Source organism: Acipenser ruthenus, chromosome 56 (genome assembly GCF_902713425.1).
Source record: "Acipenser ruthenus chromosome 56, fAciRut3.2 maternal haplotype, whole genome shotgun sequence".
Classification (NCBI taxonomy): Eukaryota; Metazoa; Chordata; class Actinopteri; order Acipenseriformes; family Acipenseridae; genus Acipenser; species Acipenser ruthenus.
This window is the reverse complement of record NC_081244.1, coordinates 6,320,872-6,332,879: the sequence shown is the minus strand read 5'-3', so window position 1 is coordinate 6,332,879 and position 12,008 is coordinate 6,320,872. Positions and strand designations below refer to the sequence as shown.

Here is a 12,008-nt window from a genome sequence, read left to right as displayed (position 1 = left end):
ACCCGACACGTAGAAACATATTATAAGAGACACAGACACACCACAGATTAGCCGATACAAAACTGAGGGAGCGGGGACAGAGAGGAGAGGAGGGACCAGACACGAAGAAACACACGCAAGAAGAAAGACAAAAACAAGAGTTTCAAGTACAGAGCATTTTATTTCAATCAGAAAAAAAAAAAAAAAAAAAAAAATGTCTAGCACTGCCACCTAGTGGCCTTTCAGGGCAAACACAGGCACAACAACAACAACAACGTTTAAAGCTATTTGACATCAAACGTCTATATAAATCAATAAAATAATTTTATTTAAATACATTTTTTTTTACTCTTTCGCTTGTCTCTCTCTCTCTCTCTCTCTCTCTCTCTGGCGGTGATGACATCACGGTCGATGACATCACGCTTCGATATAAATCAATGAAAAAAAAAAAAAGTTACTCCCTTGAATTTTATTTTAAAAATAAATCCCTCTCCCTCTCCCTCTCCCTCTCCCTCTCCCTCCCCCGGCGGTGATGACATCACGTCGATGACGTCACTAGCGATGGCTGTGCTTGATGGCGAGCTGCAGCCAGGGCTCCCGGACGAGCTGCAGCGACCTCAGAGCGTCGACGAGCTGGCAGCGAGCATTCCCCACGAACGAGTTCGACAGGAAGGCAGGGAGCCCCCCGATACCGTCCCGCAGAGTGTAGAGGGGAACACGAACCAGACCCATCACCTAGAGAGAGGGAGAGAGGAGTGAGAGAGGCAGGGAGCCCCCCCGATACCGTCCCGCAGAGTGTAGAGGGGAACACGAACCAGACCCATCACCTAGAGAGAGGGAGAGAGGAGTGAGAGAGGCAGGGAGCCCCCCGATACCGTCCCGCAGAGTGTAGAGGGGAACACGAACCAGACCCATCACCTAGAGAGAGGGAGAGAGGAGTGAGAGAGAGACGGGGGAGGGAGAGAGGCAGGGAGACCCCAATACAGTGAACCAGAGCCCTGCTCTCCCTCGTTCCCTGGCTGTCACGCCTCCTCTCTCTCCTCCCTCCTCTCCCTCGTTCCCTGGCTGTCACGGCTCCTCTCTCTCCTCCCTCGTTGCCTGGCTGTCACGGCTCCTCTCTCTCCTCCCTCCTCTCCCTCGTTCCCTGGCTGTCACGCCCTCTCACCTCTTTCCCGTGCTCCCTGGCCGTCACGGCTCCTCTCTCTCCTCCCTCCTCTCCCTCGTTCCCTGGCTGTCACGCCCTCTCACCTCTTTCCCGTGCTCCCTGGCCGTCACGGCTCCTCTCTCGATGTCCTGCAGTTCTGCCAGGCTCAGTTTCTTGGTGTAGAAGTGAGTCACGAGTTTCTGTGGAGGCGTGCTACAGGCGTGTGTGCACATGTGATCCGACTCAGCCAGCGCCAGCCCCGCCCCCAGCTCCTCCCCCACCTCGCGGTTCAGCCCCTCCTCAAGGGAGCCATCCGCTGGGTCCACAAAACCGCCAGGGAACCCCAACCGTCCGTCAAACCGGAGCTGCATCTGAGAGGAGGGGAGGGGAGGGGAGGGGAGGGGAGGGGAGAGAGACACAGAGAGAGAGAGAGAGTGAGAGGGAGAGAGAGAGAGAGGGAGAGAGGGGGAGGGAGAGAGAGGGGGAGGGAGAGAGAGAGGGAGAGAGAGAGGGAGAGGGAGAGAGAGGGGGAGGGAGAGAGAGAGAGGGGGAGAGAGAGGGGGAGGGAGAGAGAGGGAGAGAGAGAGAGACAGAGACAGAGAGAGAGAGAGGGAGAAAGAGAGAGAGACAGAGACAGAGACAGAGACAGAGACAGAGAGAGACAGAGAGATTCTATTTAAAGTTTTGAAAACGTCTATTCTGATCTTACGGTCAGGGGCACGCGATAAGCAGAGACAGAAAACCACAACACCGGCAAAAACTTAATCAAAAACAACCAGAGCCGCGCCGTCCCGTCTGCCCCTCTCACTGCGCGATATCTGCTTAATAACAACATCGAGACCGGAGCGCGTCTCTTCCGAAGAGAAACGAGAGCTTATGTGTTTAATACCATTTACACGTCAGTGCTGTGTGTGTGTGTGTGTGAGTTTCTTACAAGACCACGGTGAAATATTCTAGCAAGGAGAACTGGGAGCAAGATGATCGGAGAGAGACTGCATTCAAATGTCTATAAATTAAAATAAAAAAAAAGAGTCAGCGAAGGGGTTACATTATACAACACAGCCTAAAATCACATTCCAGTATTACTGGCATTTAATTGTAAGCTACACTCGCCTTGGATACAAATACACTAATAACAGTTTATGGTTTGTGTTACTGGATACGGTACCCTTAAAAACTCACACACTGAAAAATAGAAAATTCTGCGATTTTTTTTTTTTTTTTCGTTAAGCTTTAATAGGTGATTTTAATAACAACAAACAAAGTGAGGAAAATACAGAAATTATGAACTCTTTTTAATTAAATATAGATGAAAACGTGACTTTTGGTTCAATTCATACCTTTCAATTCAGGGCGACGAGCGTCGGGTGTAGTAACGACTAGAGGCCGCCAGAGGGTGCAAAAGAACTTAACACGTAACACGCACTCGGAAACCAAAAAATTCAACCAAGACTCTCATCCTTGACCTTTATTACATTCATTTAAATGAAGAAAAAAAATGTAAAAAGTGATTTTAAAAAATATATAGTAAAACCAAATACAGCTGCAATTCAGTCCACTCCACACCATAAGCGACTTACACCTAACCCCCTAATCCTTACCCCTAAACCCTAAACCCTAACTCCTACCCCTAAACTCTAAGCCCTACCCCTAAACCCTAACCCCTACCCTTAAACCCTAACCCCTAAACCTAAACCCTACCCCTAAACCCTAACCCCTACCCCTAAACCCTAACTCCTACCCTCAAACCCTAACCCCTACCCCTAAACCCCTACCCCTAAACCCTCCCTATGCTTTATCAAAATAACTCGGTTCTTACTGTTTCAAGACAAATATTTCAACACCGTTTCTTTTGCACCCTCTAGCGGCCTCTTACGGCTACAACATCTGCCCTGCGCTGAAATGGTTAATGCGCAGTAAGGTTTGAATCTGTATTTCATAAATGCATTCATAATGTATTTATTTATTTACCTCTGAATTTATTTTGTCTTAAACGAACCTACTAAAGCTTAATGAGCCAAAAAAAAAAAATGTGCAGACTTTTCTGTTTTGGAGTTTGTGAGTTACTTATCGTGGATGAACCCCTCTCCATAAAGCACACCGTTTTCGTCCCTTTGAAGCCCTACTATTAGGACTAGACGGTCATTGTACCGATATTATTAATATTGTTTTTTTCTTACCAAAACCGCGTATCTTACAGGAATTTTCCCGAACAGTTTCTCGTCAGAAGGAGCGTAGATCATGACGTGACAAGCGTGTCGATATCCTTTTAATTGCAACGAGTCCTGTCTTGAAACGGGTCCGAAATTCATTGCTTAAATTATATTAATAACAACACAGACGATATCACTGCCCTTTATCTCAAAAATAAATGTCATCTGTGCAGAAAACTCTGCTAAAAACGTGCACTCACTCACCACCGCATCAAAATACCTGCCTCCCTTCTAACATGTGCGCACTGTCCAATCAGAGCTCGAAAAACGCACGCCTACTTTTCTCTTATCCAATGGGAGAAGAGAACGGGTTACATTTTACAGGGTTACAGGTGTACTGTCAGCCAATCAACGCTCCAAACTCCCCCACTCTGACGCGCAAAGGCACAGCCAATAGGAGAAGACTGACGTGATTTGCCAGCCGCTGACGCCGATGAGGTGACGCTCTAGCGTTGTAACTAGGGAAGGTAGTCGTTGCTAGGGGCGGACGGTTATTTAAAATAAAATAAAATAATAAAAACGAATTAAATACTGTATTTGATGTATTACTCTGAGAACAGACTATATATCTATATACAGACTGGACTGTATACAATTAAAACCTGCATTTTTAAAAAAAAATAATTACAGGTTTAAACGGCGAATTCACAACCAATATTTTTTTTAAATTAATCTGAAATTGAAATTAATCCTTGGTGTCTCTTATTATAAAATCAATCGTTTCATAATAATAATAATAATAATAGCAATAATACATCTAAATAAAACAACTGAAGAAAACAATGATAATAATGATGGATATAAACACAATTACAAAAAAATAAATTAAAATGATTAAAAAAAAAGCAACTATATTTGTAAGCCAGGTTAAAACAGGTTAAACGATGAAAGTAAGTCTTTAATCATTTAATTTGTAGCAGGGACATCTTTTATACAGAATTCACATCATGGATGATATTTGCATAAGGAGCGAGTCAAGCCACCTCTATGAGAACTGACACACACAAAAAAACGTGTGTGCTAGCAACAGGGTTTTGACATCACGTTTATTATTATTATTATTATTATTATCGAGTCATTCAGCAGACACTTTTATCCACAGCGACTTACAGAGACTAGGGGGGTGAACTCTGCATCATCATCAACTGCTGCTGCTGCTGCTGCAGAGTCACTTCCAATAGGAGCTCGTTTGTTTGACGTCTCATCCGAAGGACGGAGCACAAGGAGGTGAAGTGACTTGCTCAGGGTCACACACACACACACAGGGAGTCAGTGGCTGAGCCGGGATTTGAACCTCCTGGTATTGAACCCCTTTCTCTAACCACTGGATCCAGCGAGTCTCGCTTCCTGTGCTTTAGGTCACGCTACTTAAGCCAAAGTGACGTCCGTTTTTCAGGCTGATTGTTAAGGGGCTGGGTTTTTTTTTTCAACATTTTCACCATGTTGGCTCCACTCTAGTTTGTTTAGATGTTGTGTCGTGAACTCCTGTCTTTAGCACTTTTTATTTTATTTAATTGCCACAATTACCCTAAAACCAGCTTCCTGTTCCACCAAATACCCTTTCACCTGGAATTAATAAAATATAGAAGCAATATTGTGTTTTCACACATTTTACTTTTAATCATCACTTTCAAAATAATGAACAACTTTAATACACAGCTCTGCAGTGTTGAGTGGAGTTCTCTTTCTTAACAGAAACACTGAAAGAAACTTCATAAATTCAATGGCAAGCGTTTCCACTAGAAGTCTTTCTCAGCGTCTTCAATAGAAACACTGAAAGAAACTTCATAAATTCAACGGCAAACGTTTCCACTAGAAGTCTTTCTCAGCATCTTCAATAGAAACACTGAAAGAAACTTCATAAATTCAATGGCAAGCGTTTCCACTAGAAGTCTTTCTCAGCGTCTTCAATAGAAACACTGAAAGAAACTTCATAAATTCAATGGCAAACGTTTCCACTAGAAGTCTTTCTCAGCGTCTTCAATAGAAACACTGAAAGAAACGTCATAAATTCAACGGCAAACGTTTCCACTAGAAGTCTTTCTCAGCGTCTTCAATAGAAACACTGAAAGAAACTTCATAAATTCAATGGCAAACGTTTCCACTAGAAGTCTTTCTCAGCGTCTTCAATAGAAACACTGAAAGAAACGTCATAAATTCAACGGCAAGCGTTTCCACTAGAAGTCTTTCTCAGCGTCTTCAACAGAAACACTGAAAGAAACTTCATAAATTCAACGGCAAACGTTTCCACTAGAAGTCTTTCTCAGCGTCTTCAATAGAAACACTGAAAGAAACTTCATAAATTCAATGACAAGCGTTTCCACTAGAAGTCTTTCTCAGCGTCTTCAATAGAAACTGAAAGAAACTTCATAAATTCAACGGCAAACGTTTCCACTAGAAGTCTTTCTCAGCGTCTTCAATAGAAACACTGAAAGAAACTTCATAAATTCAACGGCAAACGTTTCCACTAGAAGTCTTTCTCAGCGTCTTCAATAGAAACACTGAAAGAAACTTCATAAATTCAACGGCAAACGTTTCCACTAGAAGTCTTTCTCAACGTCTTCAACAGAAACACTGAAAGAAACTTCATAAATTCAACGGCAAACGTTTCCACTAGAAGTCTTTCTCAGGTGTCTTCAGTGGAAATACTTCAATTTGAAATGAAAGACTTCTAGTGTAAACGTTTGCCATTGAATTTATGAAGCCTCTCTCTCTCTCTCTCTCTCTCTCTCTCTCTCTCTCGCTCTCTCTCTCATTAATCACTGCGTTATATTTATCATCATTAATTATCTTTGATCTCTAAGAAGCTGAATCGGACGCCTCTGAGCTGTCCTTCAGGTCTGTGCTCTCCGTCGTCTCGCTCGCGTCCTTGCTGTCCCCCCCGCTGTCCTCCTGACCCCCCTGTTTCCCAGGGTGCACTGCTCCAGCCCCCCCTCCGCCACTGCACTTGTCGTCATGGCAACACTCCGCCCCGCCTCCCCCCCCCAGGTGGTTTGATCTGCGGATCTCCGAGGCACTGTTGAACTCGGGTCCGACTCTCTCCATCTCCTCAGGGTGCTTTTGCAGCTAAGACAAGGTTTGAGAGAGAGAGGGAGGGGGGAGGAGAAGGGGGGGAGAGAGGGAACAGAGAGATTCAGTGTTAGAGTTGTTAGTTTCTATTGTCAAGCTAATTTCAAAGTTTCTTCATTAAAAATATATATATATATATATATATGACCTGTATATCTTTGATAAGGGTTACACACTAGAGGTCTGTCTTTCTCCCACTGTCTCTCAGCCCCGCCCCTCCCCTCTCTCGCAGCCCCGCCCCCTTGCAGCCCCGCCCCTCCCTCGCAGCCCCGCCCCTCCCCTCTCTCGCTGCCCCTCCCCTCCCTTGCAGCCCCGCCCCTCCCCTCTCTTGCAGCCCCGCCCCTCTCTCGCAGCCCCGCCCCTCCCCTCTCTCGCAGCCCCGCCCCTCCCTCCGTCCCTCGTACCTCGTCTGCCAGCACTGCCAGGTCTCTCTTCATGGCGAAGGCGTCCTCACCGTCAGCATAGTACTTGGGCTCCACCTCGCTGATCCTGAGAAACAGAGAGAGAGAGAGACAGGGAGAGGTGTAAGTAACACACACACAGACACACACACACACACACACACACACACTATCACAATAATAATAATAATAATAATAATAATAATTTTACTTACTGAAATTTCAGTGTGTTGGAGTACAGGTGCAGAGCGGCCCGATTACTGGGGGGAAAATAAACACATACATTAAACTCTCGGTAACCCATGGCAACCCCTTCTCCTTCCCTCTCAAACTATACACTGATGAAGGCACTGGAGCCCAAACGCTGGTCTGCTTGACTCAGTTTCCTCTGGTTTTGACTCTGGAGGAGACTCTGGGTTCGGTTCTGGGTTCTGGTTCTAGAGGAGACTCTGGGTTCGGTTCTGGGTTCTGGTTCTAGAGGAGGGCTGGTTCTCTTACCTCTTGCGCACATGCAGAGACACGTATTTTGCGTTGAAGTTCTCCATCATGGCGCGGGATGCCTGGTCCATCAGCTTCTGAGCCAAACCCAGACGTCTGTGTGAGCGCTTCACAGCCTGGAAACGAAGAGAGCAGAGGGGAGGTGAAGGTGGAAGGAGGAGAGGGGAGGAGGAGGAGAGGGGAGGTGAAGAGGGGAGAAGAGGAGAGGGGAGGTGAAGAGGGGAGAAGAGGAGAGGTGAAGAAGAGAGGACAGGGAGGACTCACCAGGGACGTGATGTGACCGTGTGGAATGTCATCCGGGTCTTCCTCCCTGCAAAACAAACACAGGACCTGAAGCCCCTTCCACACCGGGACACGCTGCTCCCGGGTCGGTCCTGCTGCCTGAATCTTCGTCTATGTTTTGCCCTGGCCTTGTAGGGAGCGACCGGCTTTTCAGAACTCGGAGTGCAGCTGTGACCTCGGGACAGGTGATAACACACTCCTGTTTTTCGCTGAAATTGTTTCTGCTTAAGAAGCTGTTTAACATCTCATCCGCGGGACGGAGCACAAGGAGGTGAAGTGACTCGCTCAGGGTCACACACAGCGAGTGGGATTTGAACCCGGGGACCTTCTGGTGACAAGCCCTGGACTTTAACCACTGGACCGCAGAGCCTCCATAAGATCACATGCAGCAGATCCATCCATTAGTGTTCAATACAAGCTCGCAAAACACAAGCCAGGCCAATCAATAATCTGTTTATTGGTTAACTTTTAATAACTTATATATATATATATATATATATACACCTTTTTTTAATAAGTTATTTCTGGACTTACATTTTAGCCAGGACATAGCCCACTATTTTCCCGTTTTCATCTTCAGCGATGTAGGAAAGCTAGAGAGAAAGAGAGAGAGAGAGAATGAGAGAAAGAGAGAGAGAGAGAGAGAAAGAAAGAGAGAGAAAGAGAGAGAATTAGGAGGGGTAGGAACAGATGCATTTCCTGCTGTCCGTCTCTAAATACAAAGAAACAAGGGAAAAAAAATATCTGATAAAATTCAGGAGTCTAATGGCAAATGAGTGAGGCGTTTATTTTCTGTATTGTAATATTGTAACACAGGGATGCTTTGACAATACCCATGTCATGCCATTAGCGCAGATTCTGAATTTTAAACTTCAGAGAAGCAGTTTGGGAACTTTAACCAGAAGGCACAGCTCACGATTAGCAAAACCGTACCGATTCACAGTGTGCCGTTTGCCTTGAGCGCGCCGTTGTAGTTAAAGAACTACAGCTCCCAGCATCCCTCGCCGTCGCGGCAGGTGAAGGGGCATGCTGGGAAGTGTAGTTCTAAACCGGGGCTGTATGTTTTACGTGGTGAATGTAGTTTTACCTGCGGCCAGGACAGCCCGTGGTACAAGTAATATTTCATCTGGTAGTTCTCTGGCAGGCACAGCAGGTTACAGTGCTGCATGTTCATGAGATCATCCGGCTGAGAGAGAGAGAGAGAGAGAGAGATCATAACATAATCAGACTCCTATTGCACAGCAGTGTGATCCAGTCCAGGTTTTACTACCAGCTTGATCAGCCCCCAGTGTGTCTAGCTAACAAGCTCAGGTGTGTCTGATTATTAAACTCCCAGTGAAACCAGGACTGGATCACACTGCTGTGCAGCGGGAGTCTGATTCCCAGCCCTGCAGATAGACTTTGGTTGAAGGAGGTTTGTAGCTGATTTTATAGTGAAGAGAGCTACAGGATATTGCTGGGAACTGTGGGATATTTAGACAGAGAGATCAGGGCTGGGAATCAGACTCCTATTGCACAGCAGTGTCACCCAGTCCAGGTTTTACTACCAGCTTGATCAGCCCCCAGTGTGTCTAGCTAACAAGCTCAGGTGTGTCTGATTATTAAACTCCCAGTGAAACCAGGACTGGATCACACTGCTGTGCAGCGGGAGTCTGATTCCCAGCCCTGCATGCATTGCCCTTCCGGCATTACAGATACTACGGTCGGGTTTTTCAGTAACCGGTCCTGCCGATAGACCGTCGCTGCAGGCCGGCGTCTAACTGACTTTATCCCGAGGCCTTTGGGCCTTCCCGAGTCGTTGTAAAGTAATGTCCGCACCAAGGTAACGTGAAATAAAACGCGTTTAAGCGCAGCAGCACAGCGGACTACAAACCGCCCTTTTACAAAACATAAACGCGACCTTATTCGGAATTAAAACTACAAATAACACCTAATCGCTGCTGTTTACAACAAGTACAAAAAATGATTAAAAAAAAACAAAAACCGCCGGTTACTTACTCTCGCGTTTCGGATATTCATTTTCTTCTGCGTTTTCGTTTTAAATCACAATTAATTTAGGTTTTTATTTTTATTTTTATTATTATTATTATTATTATTATTATTATTATTATTATTATTATTATTACTTGAACTTTCCCGACCCGAACCACGAGGAGCCGAAGAGCGTACCGGCTCTCTAATCCAATCAGAGCCCAGTGTACCGGCTCTCTAATCCAATCAGAGCCCAGTGTACCGGCTCTCTAATCCAATCAGAGCCCATCGTACCGGCTCTCTAATCCAATCAGAGCCCAGTGTACCGGCTCTCTAATCCAATCAGAGCCCAGTGTACCGGCTCTCTAATCCAATCAGAGCCCAGTGTACCGGCTCTCTAATCCAATCAGAGCCCAGTGTACCGGCTCTCTAATCCAATCAGAGCCCAGTGTACCGGCTCTCTAATCCAATCAGAGCCCAGCGTACCGGCTCTCTAATCCAATCAGAGCCCAGTGTACCGGCTCTCTAATCCAATCAGAGCCCAGTGTACCGGCTCTCTAATCCAATCAGAGCCCAGTGTACCGGCACTCTAATCCAATCAGAGCCCAGTATACGCTTTACGTGATTACCAATTGACCAATCAGTAGCGCTCATCTCTGACTGACACGCTCGTGATTGACACATAGTGTAACCAATGCAGAGGCAGGCAAGTCGGTCCTCCCCGCTTGTAGGCGGGGTTAGAGAGATACTGCATCGATAAACAATTACAATTGTTTGTTCCCATTTTAATTAGACATACTATTTAAAGGAACATTTGTACATATTCAATTACTTTTTTTTTTTCCTTTAAATAATGTAAGCAACCCGTCGCACGTTATACTGTATGTAAAAAAGACGATTTTTACAAAAAAAATACAATTTTACAAATTTATGTAAAAAAAAAAAATAATAATAATAATAATAATAATAATAAATAAATAAATAACAGATGATTTCTTATAGAGAGATCTATTCACGTTGTACTTTGTACACCTTTAATATTACAAACAAAACAAAAACGTGGCATGGCGTGGATTATTTTTTGTGATACAAGCGCCCCCTCTTGTGGCAGAATTTAGGAATTGCATTGGACTGTATTTTGTGTGATACAAGCGCCCCCTCTTGTGGCAGAATGTAGGAATTGCATTGGACTGTATTTTGTGTGATACAAGCGCCCCCTCTTGTGGCAGAATGTAGGAATTGCATTGGACTGTATTTAATTTGCAATAGAAACATACGGGTCGCAAAATTGCATTGAAGTCTAAGTCGGGAATGAAATAATTTGCCAGGAAGTTACAGTTTATTTATTTTTAATGATAACAAACACCCTCAAAAACAACAAACAGCTTTTTTTTTTATCCTAGGAGAATCAGGATCCAACAGGATACTCATCAGTCACTAGAAATATACTTGCTGAAGAAAAGCCATTGATAAACTGAAAACGCACTGTTTTAATTACATACTATATCTTCAGATATTAACAGAACACATTGATTTATAAAATAAATATAGAAATAAGCATATTATGAATTATGCCTCAAAATATAAAATGTAATTCAATGTCATTGAAATTTTAATGTATTTGTAAAATAATAATAATAATAATAATAATAATAATAATAATAATAATAATAATAATAATAAATAAATAAATAAATTGTAACTGCGTGATAAATTTCAACTTGGACTTCAATGCAATTTAGCGACCCGTGTATTTTCTATTGCAAATAGTCGTGTGCAATTCCTATATTCTGCCACAAGAGGGCAGAGTGTATCACAAAAAAAAAAATCAATGGTCCTTTATCATGAATTCCCATATGGTCTAGCGGTTAGGATTCCTGGTTTTCACCCAGGCGGCCCGGGTTCGACTCCCGGTATGGGAATGACATATTTTTATTTATTTAAAAATATATTTATTTATTTAAACTATTTTAATTTAAAAGCCGTAATTAAAGTATTTAATATTACAGAACACGTTTAAAACACATGATTTCTTACATCAAATTCAGATAGTATACGTATATATTTGATTTCAAAATGTAATCATTCACAAATATGCTTATATAATGTAGAAAACACACGTTTAAAAACGAAAAGCTAATATTGAGTACGTGACGTCTGTCACATTGTGTTAGGCGAGCATCCCCCTCCTCCCCTCCTCCCCTCCTCCCCTCCTCCCCTCCTCCCCTCCTCCACTCCTCCACTCCTGTCCTTCTAACAAAGCGACAGAATAACAATTAAAATGCAAACAACAGTGAGGATGCAAGCCATTCTAACACACGAGTGACAGACACGCCTCCTTCCGTGCAATTAGCCCCTAGCCCCAGGCGTTGCCGTGGGTAACCAAGTATGTGACGCCCCTCCCTCCCCTGGGTAGGAGGGGGAGGAGACAGAACGCATATATGCAAATCA

At 44.2% G+C, this 12,008-nt stretch overlaps 2 protein-coding genes and 1 non-coding gene across 4 annotated transcripts; 1 reads left to right on the top strand and 2 right to left on the bottom strand.

Annotated features, from left to right (window-relative positions):
• Positions 1–161: 161 nt before the first annotated feature.
• zgc:103759 (U8 snoRNA-decapping enzyme) lies at positions 162–3,887 on the bottom strand. The gene is made up of 3 exons (XM_059017463.1): positions 3,304–3,887; positions 1,228–1,494; positions 162–714 (listed from the first exon to the last, which is right to left on the bottom strand). The coding sequence occupies exons 1-3, from the start codon at positions 3,433–3,435 to the stop codon at positions 535–537; spliced, it is 579 nt and encodes a 192-aa protein (XP_058873446.1). The 5' UTR covers positions 3,436–3,887; the 3' UTR covers positions 162–534.
• A 79-nt stretch (positions 3,888–3,966) lies between these two features.
• Positions 3,967–9,775, bottom strand: LOC117404385 (N-alpha-acetyltransferase 10-like). 2 transcript variants are annotated; one of them, XM_059017461.1, is made up of 8 exons: positions 9,585–9,775; positions 8,674–8,772; positions 8,121–8,179; positions 7,569–7,614; positions 7,305–7,420; positions 7,022–7,066; positions 6,810–6,894; positions 3,967–6,402 (listed from the first exon to the last, which is right to left on the bottom strand). In XM_059017461.1, exons 1-8 carry the CDS (start codon positions 9,603–9,605, stop codon positions 6,136–6,138), a joined length of 738 nt encoding a protein of 245 aa, XP_058873444.1. In that variant the 5' UTR covers positions 9,606–9,775; the 3' UTR covers positions 3,967–6,135. The 2 variants fall into 2 exon arrangements, with proteins under 2 accessions (XP_058873444.1, XP_058873445.1); XM_059017462.1 differs by having other exon boundaries at positions 3,973–6,393; positions 9,585–9,774.
• A 1,632-nt stretch (positions 9,776–11,407) lies between these two features.
• trnae-uuc (transfer RNA glutamic acid (anticodon UUC)) lies at positions 11,408–11,479 on the top strand. The gene has a single exon. It is a non-coding gene; the product is annotated as a tRNA-Glu (tRNA).
• The last annotated feature ends 529 nt before the right edge of the window (positions 11,480–12,008 follow it).

Excerpts from the sequence above, each read along its gene's own strand:
- LOC117404385 (XM_059017461.1), bottom strand. The coding sequence starts at position 9,605 with ATGAATATCCGAAACGCGAGA. Across the intron at positions 8,180-8,673 it reads ACGGGCTGTCCTGGCCGCAG|CTTTCCTACATCGCTGAAGA; the intron begins GTAAAACTACAT and ends CTTTCTCTCTAG. Across the intron at positions 7,615-8,120 it reads GGCTATGTCCTGGCTAAAAT|GGAGGAAGACCCGGATGACA; the intron begins GTAAGTCCAGAA and ends TTTGTTTTGCAG.
- zgc:103759 (XM_059017463.1), bottom strand. The coding sequence starts at position 3,435 with ATGAATTTCGGACCCGTTTCAAGACAGGACTCGTTGCAATTAAAAGGA. Across the intron at positions 1,495-3,303 it reads CTGTAAGATACGCGGTTTTG|ATGCAGCTCCGGTTTGACGG; the intron begins GTAAGAAAAAAA and ends CCCTCCTCTCAG. Across the intron at positions 715-1,227 it reads CCAGGGAGCACGGGAAAGAG|GTGATGGGTCTGGTTCGTGT; the intron begins GTGAGAGGGCGT and ends CCCTCTCTCTAG.